The following is a 21,485-nucleotide window of genomic DNA, read 5'->3' on the forward strand; positions in this document are numbered from 1 at the left end:
AGAACGCAGTGGGTCTTCGTGACCATTTTATAACCCCAGCTGCTCCTCCGTTCCAGAACAAAGCTCGGAAGGAAGGAAGGAAGCCAGCCAGCTCCAGGGTTCTTTGTACCCCATGTACTACACAGGGTTTAAAAGGTCCTGTAAGTGAGGAACTCTTTCATTTTCTTGGGAATGGGTAGTGCTAGGACCTGGTACGTTGTTAGGAAGGTGCGGAGAGCTTTACGGCACAAGTGCTTGAGTGATGAGAGGACCTTGGGGGCGCTCCAGAACTGGACATGGCCGTCTCTCGTCCTGAAACAAGAGACCGAGGACAAAGGTTAGCATCCACACAGCTCAGCATGTGTGCCCTGACCAGACATGCCAAACCCACGGAAAAAAATGCAGAAATTGGGCTTGTTTTTGGCTTAATTGGCTTGGAAATGGCTTTTTGGCTTGTAGCTTGTTGCTTCTTTTTTTTGATCAGCTCCCGGCCAGCAGGGGCAAGAAGTGGAGAGAGTCAGGGGTGCACAGCGGGCCCACCACAGTCCCAGACTGCTCGCTGGGGGGATCTAGTCACAGAGTGTTGGGGTTCTTAGGGATTGGCTTGTTTTGAAATGGGATTAGCTTGATTTTTGGCTTATTGTGAAAGTCAGGATGCTTATTTACCGCATGAAAGTTGGCAACTGTGGCCCTGACCCCACTCCTGCATGGGGAGGAAAGAAAAAGCTGCCCACACAGGACTTTTAGGAAGTGGCTAGTCATCAATCACTGACTTGCAACAGCCCTGCAGATTTTCCACTCCACGGGAGACCACGGGCTCTCACTCGCACCCCTTTTCCCCACCGCTAGGTGGGATGACTTCATGAGATCCCATCTGGCACACTCAAGAGAAACCCAGAACTCAAGGCCTCATTTCTGGTTGAGAAAGCTGCACTGTCACTGCGTGTTCCGGCAGAGGCTGCTGCAGACACACAGGAGAAAGGCTGACACTGCAGCATCACAGCTCGCTGCTGAACCCGAGAGGAGCGGGGGCGGGGAGGTTGCTAGCTGAGGTTGAAGAATAAGGCAGGAACCCAACGAAGCTTGGTTAGGACGGAATTGGGAGGGAAGACAACGCTCCAAGCACAGTATTTTCCAACATCGCTCTCTCCTGGCACCAAGGTCATGTCCACACTAGGAGCCTTATTCCAGTATAGGAATCACGCTGTAATACACCGGCAAAGTGCTCCTAGTGTGGACACAGCTATACCAGGAGTATTTGTGGCACCTTAGAGACTAACAAATTTATTTGAGCATAAGCTTTCGTGGGCTACAGCCCACTTCATCAGATGCATGGAAGGGAACATACAGTGAGAAGATATATATACATACAGAGAACATGAAAAGGTGGAAGTTGCCATACCAACTCTAAGAGGCTAATTAAATTAAGATAAGCTATTATCAGCAGGAGAAAAAAAAACTAAAAAAGTAACAGTCTTAAAGGTGGCAATTTTGCAACAGAAAAGCTTCAAAAACAGACTCCAACGAGAAACTGCTGAGCTTGAATTAATATGCAAACTAGATACCATTAACTTTGGCTTGAATAGAGACTGGAAGTGGCTGGGTCATTACACAAATTGAATCTATTTCCCCATGTTAAGTATCCTCACACCTTTTTGTCAACTGTCTGAAATGGGCCATCTTGATTATCACTACAAAACTTTTTTTTCTCCTGCTGATAATAGCTCATCTTAATTAATTAGCCTCTTAGAGTTGGTATGGCAACTTCCACCTTTTCATGTTCTCTGTATGTATATATATCTTCTCACTGTATGTTCCATTCTATGCATCCGATGAAGTGGGCTGTAGCCCATGAAAGCTTATGCTCAAATAAATGTTAGTCTCTAAGGTGCCACAAGTACTCCTGTTCTTTTTGAGGATACAGACTAACATGGCTGCTACTCTGAAACCTGACAGCTATACCAGCACCCCGTGCTTTGTACTGGTCTGGTCAAACCACCCGCCGTGAGCAAAGCACGCTCTACTGAAGCACGCTCTACTCTAGCATCTACACTCTGGCTTCTGCCAGCACAGCAGTGTCGGTCAGGGGTGTGATGACTGATACAGCTGCGTGCTGGCAGAAGCCTGTAGCGGAGACCTGGCCTAAGACTGCCCTGAGGATGCCCAGTTTTGAGAGAGCAGCAGCGTTGCAGAAGGTTTTGGGTCAAGGTGGAGTCACATTCCCCCGCCTCCCTCACCCCAAACTTAGCGCGAACACAATGTGCTCTCAGCAGAGCACGTCCCACGGGCCTGCACAGAATGTACGCACCCTGTGGCAATAAACCCGCCGTGTGGGAAGTAGACACAGCACAGGCCATTGGTCATAGGTGCAAATGCCACTGGAGTTCTTAGTTCCAAATCCCAGATCCGCAGGAGTCTAAAGGAGAGAAAGAGAAACACAATGATGGCCCTGGAGTTCACAAACCCAAGTGGCACTAGCTACTCCAACTGCATCAGCTAAAATAAATTCTCAGCCGTCGAAGTTAAAATAACCACACACGTTTCAAAAGCAAATTTCATCCATAGGCCTCCAAGCAATTTACAAGGTTACTTAAGCTTCATGACTCCACTGCAAGGCAGGCATTATACCCATTTTAGAGGGGCTTAAACCAAGGCAGAGATAAAGTGACTTGGCTCAAGGTCATAAGAGCTGCCATGCTGGGTCAGACCACGGACCATCTTGCCCAGTATCCTGACTGTGACAGTGGCCCATAAGCAAACTGGGTGGATGGAAGCGGTTTTTGCTTCTGAGAACTTCCATGTACCTAACCCATCTCCCAGAAAAAAAATGTGCTAGAGATACCAGCACCAGCTGGGACAAAAGGACTATCACACACCACCCTTGCCAGCTTGACCTCGCTCAGATGGTAATCAGGCCAACGATTCAATATCAGGGTTAGCTCGATCTCCACAGGCACGTTCCCAGTGTCACCAACCCTGACATGCAAAAATAATGGTTCCATAAAAGCTCACAGAGCCTTGCAAAGCCCTTTGGGACAAGGAGCTGGGACGTTTGCCTGTACAGTGCCAACAATGGCACTGGACAAAAAGCAGCAGCACCAAGTTACAGTCCTGATCTTAGCCCACAAGAGGCTCTCAATCTGCAAGGAATTCTCTCCAGGGTCCCTCACAGATTTCCAAGGCAGCTGACAGCACCAGGGGAGTGGAGGCAGCAGAACTTAATTGGTTGCTAGTCCGGATGCTATTGGTGCTTCATGGTGTGTAGCCCAACAAGACACTGGTCTTGGGAAGCTGATGCTTTGGCCACACCCATCCAACTCCCCTTTTGAGCATGGCACTGGCATACACATCTGAGCCAGCTGTTTACCTGCTGATCTTACTTTTAGGCCTTGTCACCATGGCAACCATGTCCAAAGAGGAGTTACATAAAGCTACCTGTGATGGGCAGTGTCTACAGCCCCCAGTACTGCCCCCAGCAGCTGTGGTGTCAGGACAAACAGACAAGGCACCAAAGACATATCAAACCAAAACCAGCGTCAAGTCATGCTGCTCTGAAAGCCCCGGCACCAGCAGAAGCAGCCAGCTTCAAAAGGCAGAGGTCCCTGCTGGAAAGCGGAGGACCAGAAGCCGAGAAGAGCTTTGTAGCTCATCTTAGCTGCTCTGGCAGGGACCCTGCAGTAGACAGCCATAAGATACCAAGTCCCTCACCTGTCATCTGCCACTGTCGCAAGATACAAGCCTTCCGGAGAGAAGCACACGGACCTCAGGGAGCTGGCATGGATGTCACTGCCATAGTCCAACGCCGGGGGCAGCGGAACGTGGCTAAGCAGGAGGGAAAAGGAAGAGCTCACTCACCACGTCCGTTTGAGCTGTAATGGAGCCCTGGCCCGTATGGCTGTCTGGGGGTGTGTTGGGGGGGACACATGGTAAATCAGAGCTCCTGCCTTCCGAGAGTCATTGTGGCTGGTATTGGAGCACAGCTCACAGGTGTCACTGTTAAACGTGCATTTCCCTTGCCGCGAGCGTGTCGCAGACTGTGCGTCTTTCCACGGTGAGAGCTGTCCAGTCCCTGGGCTGCTCTTTAAAAACTGGGAAGGAAAGTGCCCCAGTGCTGAGCTGTGGGGAGGCTGGGGCCAGGCACTCATCACAGACTCCAATGCACCGCGGGGAAAGTGCTGGGACCATCTCTTCCCTCGCATGCCGTGAGAGCAATACCTAAAGCAGTAAGAGGCAGCCACCTACCCTCGTGTATGGGAAAGGGCCATTCGTTTGCCGCCTTCTCCCTCCTGGGGAGGAGCGGTGCAGAACGATATGCACAGCAGGGGGAATGCAGCTAGCAGTGTGCAGCAGCCCCTAATACCGGAGCACCCTCAAGCACGCTCTCCGCCAGCGCTCCCTCTCCTCAATGCCCCTCTGCTCACTTGGTGCCCAGGAAGCTCCCAGGGCCGCCCTCCTTACCGAAGCGTTCTCAGCTGCTCCCCTGTGTAGGGGTCCCACATGATCACGCAGGTGTCGTAGGAGGCCGTGACCAGCAGAGCAGAGTCTGGTGAGAAGTCGCACGACACCACGCTGCTCTGGTGCCCTTCCAGCTTCCTGATGAGGGTGTAGGAGCGCATGCTCCACAGGAAGGCCTGGGGGGTGTGCACGGGGAGAGGGTTACAATCTCTGCTCATGGGAAGGGAGCAGCCCCTCGCCTGGGAATGCTGGGGAGAGAAGGATCTCCCTTATCGTCCCTCATGGGACGTCCCAACCAAGCGTTAGCTCCTGAGACACCGGGGGGGAGGGGGAGAACAGGCACCGCTCATGCGGGCACCAGCCAGTCTGACGCACGCCAGCTCTTGGCTCAGCACGACAGACTCTCTGCAGCATAAAGACTCCAACTGAACGGCCGCGCATGGCAGTGACCGCACGAGGGGGAAGGAACAGGGGTCTAACCCCCGAGCTCGCTGGGTTAGCCAGGGAGAGTCTCCTTTGGGTGGCTGTAACAGCAGCCAGAGCAGGCCATTGTCACCAGTGGGAGGGTGGCCAGGACACAGAGCCTTGACAGAACCCTCCCCCCGGTGATGGTAACAAAAAGAGCTTGGGACATGTACGGATGGACCTTGTCCTCCTATCTCCCCTGCTCGCTGCATCCTGACACCCACACGCTGATCTCCCCAGGTCCATGCACAACGGGGCCCGGATCCTTCACCGGGGGTCTCGGGCACTCCTGCAACAACTGCGTCCAGGGCACCAGAACATGCCCCAGGAGCAGACCACAGGGCTCGAAACCGGGAGCAGGAGGAACAGTAGCGTGTCTGCGCCACCTGGCAAGTCCTGCGAGCAGCGGGAGTGGAGTCTAGTGACGGGACAGCGTACCCAGCCCCACCCTGCAAGCTGCTTCACCTGGGCCTGCTCCGCCCAGCTCACGGTGGTGGAAGAGCAGCATCCCCAGGCCCAGCTTCTGGGAGAATCCTGCCTTAGCGCCCGAGGCGACAGGTTCCAAGCCAGCACGTGGATGGGAGAGACAGCGCTCTCTCCAGATCTTCCCATCCCCTCCCTTCTCCCCATCCCCCACAGTCTGAGCAAGCAGCAGCCCTGGACTTGAGACACAGCGAAGAGGACCATAGCGTGGGGGAGGGCAGGATATCGTACCTGGGAAAGACAAAGGGCAGGAACTGTGGGGGATGGGTACAATGCACAAGGGTGACCCCTGCTGACCAGTCTATGGAACGGCACCACTGGATCAGGGAGAAGGGCTGGGATGGCAGAAGAGCAAGACGGGTAACGGTCAGGGGCAGTAAACACAAGGCAGGTCCATTCAGAAGAGCTGCTGGATCCCAGAGACCCGAGGCCAGCACACACCACTAAGCCAGCTCGTCCGCACTACAGAGGATACGGTGGGCTCTCTGACAGCCGAACGGGCGAGAAATGAGACCACTCCCCCTCCTCCCCCAATAATAGGCAAGACTCACCGATTTCTCTCCAGCCGCAGAGCACAGCATGCTGCAATCAGGGGAGATGGAGCAGCAGTACACCCACTGCGTGTGGCCAGACAGCACCTGGACCTGCTTACCTGGGGATGGCAGCAACAGTTTGTGAGAGAAGCGTCCAGTCCAGAGACAGGGAGAGCTGGAAGGCTGGTTCCTACCTCCACCTGCTCTCTCTGAAGCCAGCCCTGGAAGCAGGGTGTCTCAGACCAGATTATATCTGATACATTTCCCCATGCGGACGCTCTCTCTGCTGCATCGGGTTTATTTCCAGGGCATGTCTACACTGCAATCGGGGGGGGGGGGGGGGGGGGGAGGGAGGGGGCGATTGTGGCTTGCGTAGACATACCCAAGCGAGCTGTAGTCTAGCTGGCTTGGGTACCGGAGCTACGGCTGCATGGAGCTCAGCCCAGGCAAGCCACGCAAGGAATTACCCAGGGTTCCAGGGGGGCTGGCTCTGCTGCTCTGGTACCCACACTACCTAGAGCCGAGCTAGCTAGCTCGGGCAGGTCTGCTCAACCTAGACCCACGCCCCGGACTGCAGTGCAGACATGCCCTCAGTCAGCCTCCAGCGTTCCTAACATGCATACCTCACACGCACCGGGGGGAAAACGAAAGTTCGCTCCACTTGCTGCTCACTTGTGCCACAATAATTCAGCGCGTTCGGTCCTAGCTTCCTTGAGCTGCCGTGGGGTTAGGTTCAAAGTGCTTTCAATGAGCCGGGACCAAACAGCTCAGCACATTAATAATGGGGGCGCGGACCTCTGACCACAAAGTCCTCTTGCATCCAAGGAGAGCAGAGCCCCTGTCTGGACGACACCAGCTCCCACAGCGTAGCCCGAGTGCTCATAACTAAAGCTAAGATTTTGCTAGGGTTACTTTTAGTAAAAGCCATGGACGGGTCACGGGCAATAAACAAAAATTCACAGGAGCCTGTGACCTGTTTGTGACTTTACAAAAAATACCCGGGGGGCAGGGCTAGGTGGCGGAGAGGAATGACAGCCGGAGACCCATGGGGGAGGGCGGGGGGGGGAAGAGAATGACAGGCCGAGCCATCCCGCCATGGAGGGGGTACAGCCACGGCTCCAGGGGCTGCAGCCACGGGGGGCGGGGAGGTGTGTGCACAGCACCTGCTCTGGAGCTGGCCGCAGCTGCGGGGCTGGGGCACACAGTCCAGGCTCCAACCCCAGCCACAGGAAGCTGCAAGGGGGGCACATGGCCCCCTCTGCAGCCCCCGCCACAAGCCACTGACAGCTGGAGCCGAAGAAATCAGAGGTCCCGTAAAGTCACGGAATCTGTCGTAGCCTTACTCATAACGAGCTGAGAGTCTGAGGCCCACCACCTGAACACCCCAAGGGACGCGTGCACTCACTCGTACCATCTCTGCTCAGGTCCCAGATGCGGAGGGTCTTGTCCCGGGATGCAGAGACTAGAATCAGGCTTCCATTGGGAGCGAAGCTCAGGTCCCTCACGACATCCAGGTGCCCGGAGAGACTGAAAAGCAAACGCCCTGCGGACACGAGCACACAGCTCAGAACGGTCTCACCATGGGCACAGACACAAGCGCGGCTCGCCTGACCCGCAGGAACGTAGCCCACGTCAGACAGACATGCTCATCGGGGGGACACACACACACCACTGCTAGTTGCACTTTCCAGCTTCGAGGGCATTGCTAAAACTGGCAAGGGATGTGGTCTAAAACATGGGGCAGAGTTTCTTTAGCCACCAGTGAACTCCTACCACCCTAAGGATTATGGGCACAGCCTGTCCCACGCTACCAGGAAGCAAGACCGGGGGCGAAACGCCTGGTCAATATTACTGGCTACTCCTGTGGGAGAATAGGCAGGAGTCCCAACCTGCCTGTCCCTTGCCCATCCCCACTGGCAGGGAGTGGCCAGTGTAGTTCTGACCTGCTGCCCAGAAGGAGATGGGGACTGTAGTGGTAACAGAGAGAAGGCAGGCTCAGTGACCCACCCCCCAGATCCACAGCTAGCTCTCCTGCCTCCTCACGCAAGCAGAGGCTGGGGAGGGTGGGGGGTGGAATGGCTGCTGCCAGGTGATTTAGAAGCAGCACTGACAGGTTCAAGGGGCACGCTGGGCCAGGCGGGATCGGAGGGGAGCTGCAACGTGAGAATCAGAGCTGGGGAATACTAGGAACATGCTCGGGGCCCAGAAAAGCTCCATGGGTGGAGTAGAAGGGGGAGGAAGACAGAGATTGTCTAGCCCCCTCCGGGATACAGCGAGGGCAGGGCTACTGCAGGACAAAGTGATGCCCCATCCCTCGCCTCAGGAGCTAGATTAATCCACCCCAACCCTCCACACACACACACACACACTCACCTGTTTGCACCTCCCAGACTTTAATCTGTCCGTCATTGAGTCCTGTGGCAAGGATCAGACAGGACCGACCTGAAGCCGGCAGGCCGTCCCCCTCCTTAGCGCCACACGGAGGCCAGGAGCTGAAGGCCAGCCCCCACACTATCTGGCCACATTCCAGCGTCTTCTCCTTCGCGCCCCCTCCGCCTCTCACGTCGGCTTTGATGCCACGGTTCTTGCGTTCAGAGGCTTTGCAGCTTCTGCAGAGAGCAGAGGATCGTCGGGTCATTCAGCAGCTGCAGGTGCTGCCTGGTCCTCCCCCACCCACCCTAATTCACAGTAGGGGAACTAGAGCCTACTGCACACTGCTAGGTAGGCGTGGCTCGGGGGCTGTGTCTGCACCGGGGATTTCAGCTAGCGCTGGCCAGACTCAGGAGCAAGCTCCCTAGTGTAGGCAGGCGAAGACACAGTTTAAACCAATGCCGTATACCCTGCCTGAAACCAGAGGAAACTGTCTGGTCAAACCAGGGCTTTGTCTGTGTGCCTGATCCTCTAGAAGGCCTCAGCAGAGCTCATTACAGACAAGCTTTGACACCTCGGACCACTCCAGCACCGCTGCTTTTCCAGTTCGAAGCATGTCGCTGCTTACTCTTCCAAAATTCTTGTCCCACCCGGATCTACTCGCTCTCCCCAAACAGACCAGCCACAGGGCTACCTTCCTGCCATAACGGGCACGTAGCTCAGCTTGGGCTCATTAACTTGGCCCCTTCACTTAGCAGGTGCACAGGCCAGCTGAATGAAAGCCATACGGGGAGAGGAAGGATGGGCCAGTGATTCACTGGCCTGGGACTCAGGAGACCTGCATTCCGTTTCCTGCTCCGCCACAAACTCCATGTGACCTTGGGTGAGTCACTTAGCCTCTGTACCTCAGGTCCCCATCTGCAGCAGGGGGACAATAGCACTGCCCTGCCGCACAGGTGAGGTGCGGTGCTGAGGTACTATGGGAATGGGGGCCAGACAAGTACCATGGGTAGCGAGGTGCCCTTGCCAGGCCACCAGCGTAGGGAAGGGTTGCAACTTGAAACCAGATCTCCCAGCACCTACTGTATGTTGCTACTTCACCCTAAGACCCTTCAAAGCTTGAGAAGGAGGATTCCTTCCTTGACATTTGGTTCACTCCCCCACACCCCAACTTCCTAAACCAAGTGAAGTTCCCATGTCCCTGTTTGCCTAGGAGTCAGCAAAGCCAGCAACACAGAACTGAACTGTCCCTCTCTTCTTTCCCAGGAGGCTGCAACAGCCCCTGTTAGGATATAGATATTCAAGCCTGTCTGCAAAGGCCTATACTTTAAGAATGTAGGTGTATTCTTATCACTTAGCTAGTTATAGAGGTATAAAAGAAAGAATCAAAATCATTGTCTATCTGTGTAAGGGCCTTCTCTTACTGTAACAGTCTGAGGCCTGGTTCTTAGGCTAAGGCCTTCGGCTAAGCAGCAGAGGGCAGCCATAAACTGGGAAGTGTATGGTCACATCCTCAGATTCCAAACTAGTCATATTGAAATAAGGCAATCTGGGGCTGATAGGAAGGTGATCCGATCGATCACCTCCAGAGAAAGGGAAGAGCCTAGAAGATGTGAAAGGAAATTTAGTTTGATAGTTTTCTGTCTGGTAAGAACTCACTTATCAATAGACACAGCTGGAAAATCCTTCTGTCTGTAAAGATGTAGTTGTGAAATCCTCGCTTCTGTATTGTTTTGTATGTTTATTTGCATGGTCTCTGTCTGGTTCTGTGATTGTTTCTGTCTGCTGTATAATTAATTTTGCTGGGTTTAAACTAATTAAGGTGGTGGGATATAATTGGTTAGCTAATCATGTTACAATATGTTAGGATTGGTTAGGTAAATTTGAGTAGAATGATTGGTTAAGGTATAGCTAAGAATATTACTATAGAAATTAGGGGCAAACAGGAAGTAAGTTGGGATTCGAAAATAAGGGAAAAGGAACTTGGATTAAAGCTTGCTGGAAGTTCACCCCAATAAACATCGAATTGTTTGCACCTTCGGACTTCGGGTATCGTTGCTCTCTATTCATGCAAGAAGGACCAGGGAAGTGGGAGAGTGAAGGAATAAGCTCTCTAACAGCCCCAATACAAGGGCAAGGACCGCTCACCAAGGGACATGCCCCAGGGATTTTACCTCCTTACTCAATCAGTTGTCCAGCCTATTTATTCGTAGATCTCAGTGCACAGAAAGCTGCTTTTCAACCCAACAGCTTGAAGCACCATCTCCTGGGTTAAGTGACTCACCCTACCACTTTGATCGCGGAGTGGGGATTTTCCAGGGAAGTGTGATTAGCCAAAGCGTCTGGGGCTGTCCACAAATTACAGAACATCTTTTTGGCGATTTGCAAGACCCACCACCCCCATGTAACCCTTTGTAACACTGAAACAAACATGAAAAATGAAGGACTCACCCACTCCCTGATGTGTTACATAATTTATGGACAGTCCCTTTACAGTGAAATCTGACCATTCAAGGGACTGACAAAAACTGATTGCTTAATGCAGGTAGTTTTCCAGCACAGGGGGAGGGAGGTAAACTGAGGCATATGGGCTCTGAAGGCAGGAAGGCTGCCTAGCTGAGGTGATCTCTTGCAAAGGTTTCATTCTCCAATTAAAAAAAGCCCAAACCAAGCAAGTTAACCCCTAAAAGGGATGAGGTTTCATAGCTGCAGGCTCAGAGGAGCATTTCCCTTGCAGAAGAATTGGTGACATGTTACCAGAAGAACGCACAGAACAATTCCAGTTAACAAGACAGAAAGCTCCCAGGGTGTCTGATAGCAAGAGGGAGGCATGCAGGAAGGTTAAACTGGTGTGGTGGTGAGGGGGAATCCCTTGGCTTTTGACTTTCCCATTAGCGCTCCCAAGCTTATCCATAGCTTTATCTGTAATCTCTGCCTGGGTGGCTAGTCCTGCAAATGCTCCATGCTCTGTGTAGCAGAGCTGGTTCTGACGCAGGGTGTTCTCCTGGGAGTTTACGGTGCAGGGACCTTTAAGAGAACTAACATGGCTCAGCAGAGTTCTGTGAGGGGCCCTAACAGCACCCAGACTCAGCTGTTACAGCACCTATTGGGGGGCACCTAGACTCCTTTGATGGCTGGTTTATGGGAGGACACAGAGCAGAGACTGCTAACCCCACTGATCAATTCACCCGGAGGGGGATGGACCCTGATGCTGCGGGAGCTATGGGAGGCCAGGTTTAATCTCCAGTCCCTCGCCCTGCTTGGACACTGAGTGAGAGGGCCATGACTTAGTGCACAGAGGAACAGAAGAGCAACCAATGGACTCTAGCCAGGGCCGGCTCCCGGCACCAGCTAAGGAAGCAGGTGGTTGGGGCGGCCAATACAAAGGGGCGGCACTCCGTCCGCTATTGGGGCGGCCTGTCCGGGTCTTCGGCGGCGGGTCCCTCAGTCCCTCTCTTCCTCTTTGAGCTGCCGCCGAAGAGGAAGAGAGGGAGTGAAGGACCCGCCGCTGAACTGCCACCGAAGTACGGAGCGGCGTGACTGAGCTGCCGCCGAAGTGCCGCCGACTGTTTGTTTTTTTCCGCCGCTTGGGGCGGCAGAAAACCTGGAGCTGGCCCTGACTCCAGCAGGAGAAACGCCCTCCCTCTCTGAGCCACCACAAGGTACTTACAGCTCAGCTTCCTCCAAGGGCCAGGGGATCAGCTTGACGATACAGTGACCCTGAGACCAGGCGAACCAGGTGCCGTCTGGAGAAAATGCAACACTCCACGTCTCGCAGCTCGCCTTCCAGTCGTACTGCTGGGGTCGCCCCGGCTTCAGCTCCGCCAGAAGGAGAGGCTCGTCTGGGGAACGAGATGGCACAGTTACTCACAGAGCATGTGACAGAGCCAACCATCCACCCAAGACCACGCACACGTGTGGGGACGGCAGCGTTGCCAAGCCAAGGAGCGACCGCAAACACGAGGCCGTGCAACAGCAGTGTGGTCTAGTGGCCTCCTACATTCTAACCCCAGCTCTGACATTCCCTCTGCAAGCTTAGGGCCAGTCACTTCGGGCCCTGTCCTGCTCCCACTGAATTCAGCGGGCAGCATTGGGACCACATTTTCAAGACATTAAGGACCAGCTGAAGATGTCAACGTATTTTGAGAAAAAGCAGCCCCTTGTAAAAGCTTCGTGAAAGCTCCCACCGCAGAGTATCATGCATAGGCTGATGTACAGGGCATCGGCCTGCGAGGCAGGAGACCCGAGTTCTATTCCCAACGCTACCGCATGGCCTTCGGCAAGTCACCCCAGGCCAGATTTGTGAAGCTACTGAGGTGTGGAATGCTTTGAGGGCTCCAGATGATGAGCTCTGTTATTATTTAAATACTAACTGGCTCAGCCTCCTTCTGGCAACTGCTCTACTGCGGGCTCTGCTATAAGACAGCACGGTCTGGTTACTGTTCTGCTTTAGCGCTCACAAGATTTACCACTTCAGATGTTAAACACCACATATCCGACTGTCGCGTGTTACCCATGGCCAGAATCAACCCAGTGAGCTCCCCGGGGCGGGGGAGGTCTCACGGTCTAAGGTGGGCTCTTCAGATTGGACACATGGGCCTATATCTCCTCTCCCGGCAACACAATCTCTCAGCCCCCTGTTGTGCTCAGTTTCAGCATACAGAAGAGGCCATCCTTACCAAGGAACAGTGTACTTTTACCAGACCGGAAGTATGTAGCAGGAGCTTTTCATAAGGGCACTGGGAGGCAATTCAACTGGTTAGATCACATTGCATCCTATTAAACCGGCCACCTGCTGCACCGCTGCTTTTCAAACAACAGATTCCCCTTATGTTCATGTGCAAATTTCGTGCCACTGAACTAGACCAACCTACTGCCTAGAGTCCTGCAACACACAGCAGAACTTCAGAGTTACAAACACCAGAGTTACGAACTGACCACTCAACCACACGCCTCCTTTGGAACCAGAAGTTCGCAATCAGGCAGCAGCAGAGAGACCCAAAAAAAGGAAATACAGCACAGTACTGTGTTAAATGTAAACTAATAAAAAAAAAAGGGAACGTTTAAAAAAAATTTGACAAGGTAAGGAAACTGTCTCTGGGATCGTTTCATTTAAATGGATGGTTAAAGACAGCATTTTTCTTCTGCATAGTAAAGTTTCAAAGCTGTATTAAGTCAATATTCAGTTGTAAACTTTTGAAAGAACCACCGTAACGTTTTGTTCAGAGTTCGGAACATTTCAGAGTTACGAACAACCTCCATTCCCGAGGGGTTCGTATCTCTGCGGTTCTACTGTACTTCAAGCCTGAAACAGAACGAGGCCCTTACTCCAAAGCAGCCTTGACGCGGAAAAACTTCCTGGCCAGCCACTGAGCCAAACTGAGCGATGGTTTTTTTAACATGGACAAATACCCTCCAGGGGTTAGGCTGACACCACACAACTCATTCTCCCCCGTGAGCTAAACTACATTTGAAACTAGAACTCCGGGAGGAGACACAAGAGTGTATTTGCCAGAAGCTGGAAATGGATCACTTGATGATTACCTGTTCATTCCCTCTGGGGCACCTGGCAATGGCCACTGTCAGAGGACAGGATACTGGGCTAGATGGACCTTTGGTCTAACCCAGTATGGCCGTTCTTATGGTCTTATTAAACCACTGCATGACCTAGCCTTCCAAATAGAAGTATAAACACTGGATCTGCTTGGAACAGCATCTTATACTCCACCGTGGTCACATTACAGCCCCAAGTCTTAGCAAACTAGGCAGCCAGTAACCATGACTCCAACTTTCCTGTATACTAACCTTTGCTCAGGTGAATAAGATTTCAAAGTACAGGAATATCAATGGGGCATTAGTCCCAGCAGAACTCTGGAAACTACCTTATGCTAAATGGCATCAAAACCCGGGATGAAAGGAGACTGCAGTAGTGCAATGATACAGGCCTAGAGGATTAGCAGAGTAGGCTAAAGCCAAGGCTGAGCATGGGAACGGAGACATGCCACCTGCTGTACTCACTGCTAGTCCACTTCCGGGCCTCTGAGCACAGGCTGCCAGTCACAGGGCTTTTCTGAGGTAGCCACCAAATTAATTTTCACTTGTAACCCAGTTCAGGATTTGAACCCAGCTCTCCAGAAACTATGCTAGGGCACTAACCTACAGCAATACTGGTGTCCAGTTTTACACTGCAAGAGATTTGGAAGGTGACCTGCAAAGGGAAAAGAAGAAGAGGGAGGAATGGGGGACTGTGCCCTTTTTTTTGCTACTTTGCAATGAGAGAGAGTTGCTTGTTGAATCTTGGATTGTTGATTTCAGGAAGAGAGTTGGAAAAAAAAATCCAAAGGGAGCTCTCCCCAGTCCTCCATGAGCAGAGCTTGGTCCCTGTGGGGCATCCCCAGGAGCATGGAGGGGCAAGGGGAAGAAGAGAATCTTTAATTTGGTCTCACCAGAGCTACCCAGGCTATGACACTGTATGATGAAAGAGGCAGCAGGTGCACATTACATACTAACACACTCGGGAACATTTGGGCAATCAGATCATTCAACGGGACGCTCGCAGTTAGGGTGACCAGATGTCCCGATTTTATAGGGAGAGTCCCGATTTTGGGGTCTTTTTCTTTTAAAGGCTCCTATTACCCCCCCACCCCCTGTCCCAATTTTTCACACTTGCTGTCTGGTCACCCTACTCACAGTAACCACTCTATAGAAGAGAGATGCTGTGGGAACTGGAATGCTTCATTACCACCACTCTAATCTGGTAAGGAACAGAACAGACCAAGGGTATCGTAGGATATTAACAGCAGCTCCATTCTCATCTTTATCCCAAACAGGAACAGCTATTGACCCAGCACAACTGCACAGAGTGAGACTGGATGTCAGTGCCTCAGACACCACCAAGTTTCTAGTCCCACTCTGTCACAAACTCACTATGACCGTGAGCAAATCACGTCACCTCTGTGCCTCAGTTTCCCCCAACTGCAAAATGGGGATATCACCACTTACTTTGGGAATCTGGGAGAGGTGACAATTCATCGAACCTTACAATGCAGTTTGAGAACCTTGGATGGAAGATGCTACAGGAGTGCACGGTACAATAATCACACTGACACTGCACCAAAACTAATGTAACACGTTACTTTCCAATTAGGTTTTGACTGTCAGCGTGATAATAGTTTGCACGTAAATAGCATCTCTCATCCCAGTGGATCCCAGAGCCTTTTAGGAACTTCAGACCCAGACCACCACTGAAATGCAGCTACCTCTAGGGTGGAAACAGATGCACGCCACATTGCACAACCGGGGAGAGGAAACTCCAGGCCGAAACAGCAGTGCAAGCCCCTACTCTTACCAAAAGGAACCCAGGGATATAATCAGTATGTAGAACAGGAAACATCTTGGTTGAGACCCATAAGCTATCATGATCATTTGCAATTTTCCCCGGTATTAGATTTAAAAGAATGGGTGCGAAAGATACATTCGGAAAAAATGTACAGCTTAATAAACAATTGCAACAGCGACAGAAAAGTTGTGCACTTTAATATGGCTTTTCCATAACACGCCGGTCACACACACACAAAAAATCTAATATTAACAAATGGATACAGTATAGTCACTGATTTGTAGCAGGAGATTGGTAGGTTTTAAATACAAACTGTACACTGATAAAATACCAGTGTCTGACACTGAACATGAAGTTACATTTCACCCCTCAAAAAGTGAAGATAAATGCCTCCTGTAACATGTGATGTAAGAACAGGGCTACCTATTAATAAGCATAAAGATTATCTATTCCCTTTTCTCCCCCTCCCCATTGCAACCCCAGCAACAGCTACCCATGAGAGAGGCTTTCTCACGTCAGCAGAATGAATGGAGGGGTCTCCTGAGGGCGATCTACGCTAGGAAATTCACCTATTACTGAAAATGCTTTTCGTCCAGCCTCAGCTCCTTTGTGAAATGTTTTTTTTTCTGGTCTACATTCACCTTTAAACCATTTTCAATACCTTCCATGACTGACAACCATTGTCAGCGTGGGTTCAGTTTCCTAGTGAAGACATGTCTGCTCAAAAGCAGGAGCTGGTTGCAGGCACAGCCACTTGTGTACTGAATGGTTTATTGCAGTGATTATCTCTGCAACCATCATGCACATCCTCATGGCAACACCGCTTTGAACAGAACCATTTACAGACAGTAGGCCTGGTTTTCTGCAGTGTGGCGTCAATGGGAGATATATGGGTAATCAGCATTCCTGAAAATCACCCGGTACCAGTGCATTCTGGGACTCCTGCCCCAGAGCACACAGCACTGGTGCAAGGAGCAGGGGCTTTGGGGTAATTTCCCTGACTGTGGGATGGAAATAAGACCACCACATGAAGCAGTGGAATTGCAACACTTGTTGCTTCTCTGGGCAGCAAAAAAAACCACTGTAGACTACACAGGCTCAGCGGGACACTGCTGAAGACCTACTCCTAAGTGTGCAGCCAGTCGTTAAATCCAACCCTCATAAAATGCCTGGGACACCTGCTGTGTGTAGATACAAGGTGTTCCCAGCCATAGTTTCCTGAAATACCTTCCCCCGCCCTCCTCCTCTTAAGGCAGACGGAGCCTTGCGGAGGAGCCAGCATACACCGAGCCCTGTGCAGCCAGCTAACTACACAGTTAAGTGACCTGAGAGTAACCTCATCCAAAAAACAAAATACCCTTCCCTCTGGAAAGGCTTTACCTGCTGTTGTTCCAGGTAACCCCCAAGGCTGCTGCACCTGGTGGAGAAAAATACTTCTCCATGGTGCCTTAATCAGCTCTCGACCCTCAGTCCCTTTCACTGTTCTCTCCCCCAAGCCCAGTTAGCCGGTTTGTTTGGGTCTTTTACACAGCAACAGGGGCAAGAAACCGCAGGACCAAGTGGCTGTAGAGTCGCTAAGCTTGGCAGAGGGACTCAGCCGGGTAATGTACCTTAGACAGAGCTTCTGAAATTGACATGAGACCATCCCTCAAAAATCCGCCTCCACATGCACGAAACAAGGGCAGGTGAAACCCCCCCCTCCCCCCGCAAGAGCCACACTGAGGTGACACCCCCCCCCGGACGGGTTCACGCAGCTTCTCAGCACTGTAGGGAGGAGGCACAGAGCTGGCTGCCCAGGACACAGGGGAAGCAGAGCTCCACCTGGACGCAGGGAGAGCTGCCAAGGGGGCCTCTGCTGCACTGCTGGGAGCTGGGGTAGGACCGCGCTTGGCAGGAAGGAGGATACTTTAGCTACCCCCAAATCAATCAGGGCTCCTGGGCATAGCAGACAGGCTGTCTGAGAGACCAGGCCAGAGCTGCTAGGCTCCACTTCCCGCAGGACCCCCAGGCCACCTGCCTCCCACCCCCCAGCTGCCTCCTGCTCGCCACATTACTGACCCCCCACCTACAAGCATTCTCCCTGCCCCCAACACCCTGTGTGCCCCCTCCCTTTTCTCCTCCAAACACGCCCCTTGCCAGTGCCCCACTCCCCCTGCCCCACACAGCACCTCCATCCATACACCCCCATCTGTGCCCCCTCTCTGCCCCACCTGCACCCCTTCCAAACACTCCCCTACCCCACACAACACCCCCATCCATACACCCCCATCTGTGCCTCCTCTCCCTGCCCCATCTGCACCCCTTCCAAACACTCCCCCTGCCCCACACAACACCTCCCAGCCACACCCCACCTGTGCCCCCTCTCTGCCCCACCTGCACCCCTTCCAAACACTCCCCCTGCCCCACACAACACCTCCCAGCCACACCCCATCTGTGCCCCTCTCTGTCCCATCTGTACCTCCTCCAACCTCCCCCATCCACACACCCCATCTGTGCCCCCTCCCCACAGTGCCGCTGGAACAATGTGTACGGGGGGGGGGGCTCGGAGAGCCATTGAACCAAACTGCAAACCCTGGATATGATGGAAACCACTTCCAGCCGGGGGGGCGGCAGCCCCCACAGTCCAGCGCCTCCGCCTCCTGCGCCCCTTCTCCCAGCCCCGGCCCCCTCAAACCCTTCCCCTGCCCGGGCCCCCCTCATCTTCCGCCTCCCGCGCCCCCTCTCCCGGCCCCAGCCCCACACTCCCCCTGCCCGGGCCCCCCTCACCTTCCGCCTCCCGCGCCCCTTCTCCCAGCCCCGGCCCCCTCAAACCCTTCCCGGGCCCCCCCTCACCTTCCGCCTCCTGCGCCGCGGTGCCTCCGGGCGGCGCCTCCATGTGTGGCGGGCCGGGGCGCGGCACCCCGGGGAGAGCCGAGAGGGGAGCCCGGGGCTGTCGGCGGGGCCGGGCCCATTGAGCGCGGCGGGGGCCGGGGCCGCTCGGAGCCCGCTGGAGGGAGCCGGGCGCTCGGGGGCGCAGCCAGGGCGGGGCGGGCCGGGCCGGGCGCACACAGCTGCTTCCCGTCACATGGCGGCGGCGGCGGCGGCGGGCGGGGCGCCGGCCCCACCTAGCGGCAGAGCCCGGCCCGGATCGCGGCGCTCGGACCGGGCTACGCGCCCTGGGCAGCCGGGGACACCCGCCCCCGGAGCCGTGTCGCCCCGCACGGCGCAGACACCGACAGCCGCCCCGGGCAGCGAACCTGTGACCCCGGAGCCGGGACAGGGCCCCGCTTCCCTTTCCCGTGGCCAGGCGCCGAGCCGGGGGCGGGGTCCCCGAGCAGCCGGAGCCTGGCGCCCGCAGGGGCCCGGGCTGCGGGACGAGTCCGGGCGGGCACAGCGGTACCCGGACCTAGCAGGGACCGAGGTTCCGCCGCCAGAACCGAGACACAAACAAGAGAGCCGGGCCGCTTTGCTGGATAAGCCACATCCATGCTAGGTCTGTCGCCTGGGTGTGACCTGTGCCGGAGCAGCATAGGGCAGTGGGTCTCAGCCAGGAGTCCGGGCCCCGAGCAGGTCTCAGGGGGGTAGGGTGACCAGACAGCAAATGTGAAAAATCGGGACAGGGTCAGGGGGTAATAGGAGCCTATATAAGAAAAAGACCCAAAAATCGGGACTGTCCCTATAGTCACCCTACAGTGGGGCGCCAAGCAGGGCCAGCATTAGACTACACGAGGCCCAGGGCAGAAAGCCGAAGCCTCACCACATGGGGCTGAAGTCGGGGCTGCAGCTGAAGCCTGAGCAATGTAGCTTTGCAGGGGCCCCAAGCAATTGACCGGCTTGCTACCCCCTAATGCCGGCCCTGGCTTTTATATGCAGAAAACCAGTTGTTGTGGCACAGGTGGGCCGTGGAGTTTTTGTAATATGTTGGGGCCTCAGAAAGAAAAAGGTTGAGAACCCCTGGCATAAGGCACCTTTGCACTTGCTTCCACACTGGGGTTGCACTGGTATAACTATTAAGGGGGGAGGGGGGAATCACATCCCACACCAATATAGTTATACCAGTACAGAACTGTGGGTGCCTTAGGGTGCCAGGAGAGATTTTAAAACTCTGCAAAGAGAAGCACCCATGCAATGCACTTCCCCACTCACCAAAAACGACACTTTGCACCTGTGTGTGTGTGTAGCTGCTGAAGGGAAGCCAGGCTGCAGCCACAGGTAAACAGCATATTGTATTGAAACCTAGGAACCAAGTGATCTCCAAACCCCTGGAAACTAGGAAAGGGTCCCACCCACTCCCAGTCAGAACTGCATTCAAAGCAGCAATGGCGTTCAAGTCTTGGGCTCCTGCTAACAATCTGCTGGGCTTCCGGTGCATCCATTTCACCCCAGCAACCAGGTGTTTTTGCAAAGTAGAAGCCTAAGGTCCTGGTATTGATGTTACAGGGCTTGAGATGGCAGTGCCGGGGAAGAGCCTGAGGTTGGAACTAGCCAGCTGGCAAGAGCGCACAGGCAGGAAAATCAGACTCTAACAAAAGCCAAGCCAAGAGTTCAAGTCTGCAGGGCAGCAGATTCTCTGGGGAAGGGTTCTTTCACTCTGCAGCCCTATAGGGCCTAGAAGCGTTATGGCCACAGCAACCTCCACCCCAATGGAGAGAAAGATTCCTCTCACTCCCCAGGCTGCCAGAGCACGCAGCTGTGTCCCAGAGCAGGGGGAATACCTGGAAGCACTCTCTAGCCAGGTCTTCTGGCCAGCAAAATGTATCTAGGGCCACTACTTATGGGGCTTCAGCAGAAGCTGTGCTTAGCACCCCAGGGCTGGAGGCAGGGGCTTCCATTAGTGTCAAACGACTGAGTGGGGTAGGGAACATACCACTGCGCTACCTGCGCATAGGGTGTTCGGCCTTGTCTGCACATCAGCTTGCAGCAGGGGCGAAAGTAACTTACCGGTACTGCCGGAGTCCTGAGGGGGCGTGGCCTTATCCGGAAGAGGCGGGGCCTCTCAAGATTTAAAGGCCCTGGAGCACCGGCTGTGGCTGGGAGCTCCAGGGCCTTTAAATCAACCCAGGGCTCCCAGCTGCAGAGGTGGCTGGGAGCCCCTGGGGCTCAGGGGCAAATTAAAGGGCCCGGGGCTCCGGCCGCCGCGGAGCCCCGAGTCTTTTAAATCCCCACCGCAGCTCCGGCTGCTGGAGCTGCGGGCGGGATTCAAAGGGCTCTGGGCTCCCCACAGTCGCGGGAGCTCTGAGCCCTTTAAATCCCGGCCCCAGCCCGGCTGCCGGAGCTGCGGGCGGGATTCAAAGGGCTCTGGGCTCCCCACAGCCGCGGGAGCTATGAGCCCTTTAAATCCCGGCCCCAGCCCAGCGCCGGAGCAGTGGCGGGGAGCCCAGAGCCCTTTAAATCCCTGCCGCAGAAGCCGGTGCGGTCCGGCACGGTGTACTGGCTCTTGCTGGTACGCCGTACCGGACCGTACCGGCTTACTTTCACCTCTGTCTTGCAGCCATTTCGCCAAACCAGTGCAGCCTCCAGCGTGGCCCCTTGGACAGAGCCATGTAGACATGGTTTATGTCCATTAAGGAATTAACTTCAGCTGGAGCGATATATGCTCTTTCTAACCCGACAGCCGCAGAGGAGTTTTGCATGTGTTGAACTAAACTGGTGCAGACAGGTTTATAGGAACACTAATGAGCTTGGCAAACATTACCATTTCCTGCTTTGTTAAGGGCTGGCTGTGCGGGTTCTGGCTTAGACATCACACTCTGCGATAGGCACCTCTAGCTAAGGCCCCAGCAGAGCAAAAGCCATAGACAAATTGGAGTTATTGAATATGTTTATGTCTCAGAAAAGGGACAGCTCCCCCCTCCAGGCAGAAACGCATAGCAGATAGATTT

At 54.1% G+C, this 21,485-nt stretch overlaps 1 protein-coding gene across 2 annotated transcripts; it reads right to left on the bottom strand.

Annotated features, from left to right (window-relative positions):
- Nucleotides 1-128: 128 nt before the first annotated feature.
- Nucleotides 129-18,499, bottom strand: WSB2 (WD repeat and SOCS box containing 2). 2 transcript variants are annotated; one of them, XM_065417849.1, is made up of 10 exons: nucleotides 18,457-18,499; nucleotides 13,224-13,241; nucleotides 11,956-12,127; nucleotides 8,289-8,524; nucleotides 7,321-7,458; nucleotides 5,934-6,034; nucleotides 4,438-4,610; nucleotides 3,688-3,801; nucleotides 2,288-2,395; nucleotides 129-291 (listed from the first exon to the last, which is right to left on the bottom strand). In XM_065417849.1, exons 1-10 carry the CDS (start codon nucleotides 18,497-18,499, stop codon nucleotides 129-131), a joined length of 1,266 nt encoding a protein of 421 aa, XP_065273921.1. The 2 variants fall into 2 exon arrangements, with proteins under 2 accessions (XP_065273921.1, XP_065273922.1); XM_065417850.1 differs by lacking the exon at nucleotides 13,224-13,241 and having other exon boundaries at nucleotides 7,327-7,458.
- Nucleotides 18,500-21,485: the final 2,986 nt, after the last annotated feature.

The sequence above is a fragment of the Emys orbicularis genome, chromosome 16, assembly GCF_028017835.1.
Source record: "Emys orbicularis isolate rEmyOrb1 chromosome 16, rEmyOrb1.hap1, whole genome shotgun sequence".
Lineage (NCBI taxonomy): Eukaryota > Metazoa > Chordata > Testudines > Emydidae > Emys > Emys orbicularis.

Excerpts from the sequence above, each read along its gene's own strand:
- WSB2 (XM_065417849.1), bottom strand. The coding sequence starts at position 18,499 with ATGGAGGCGCCGCCCGGAGGCACCGCGGCGCAGGAGGCGGAAG. Across the intron at positions 8,525-11,955 it reads CCCTTGGAGGAAGCTGAGCT|AAGCTGCAAAGCCTCTGAAC; the intron begins GTAAGTACCTTG and ends TGCTCTCTGCAG. Across the intron at positions 6,035-7,320 it reads CCTGAGCAGAGATGGTACGA|GTAAGCAGGTCCAGGTGCTG; the intron begins GTGAGTGCACGC and ends TGCCATCCCCAG.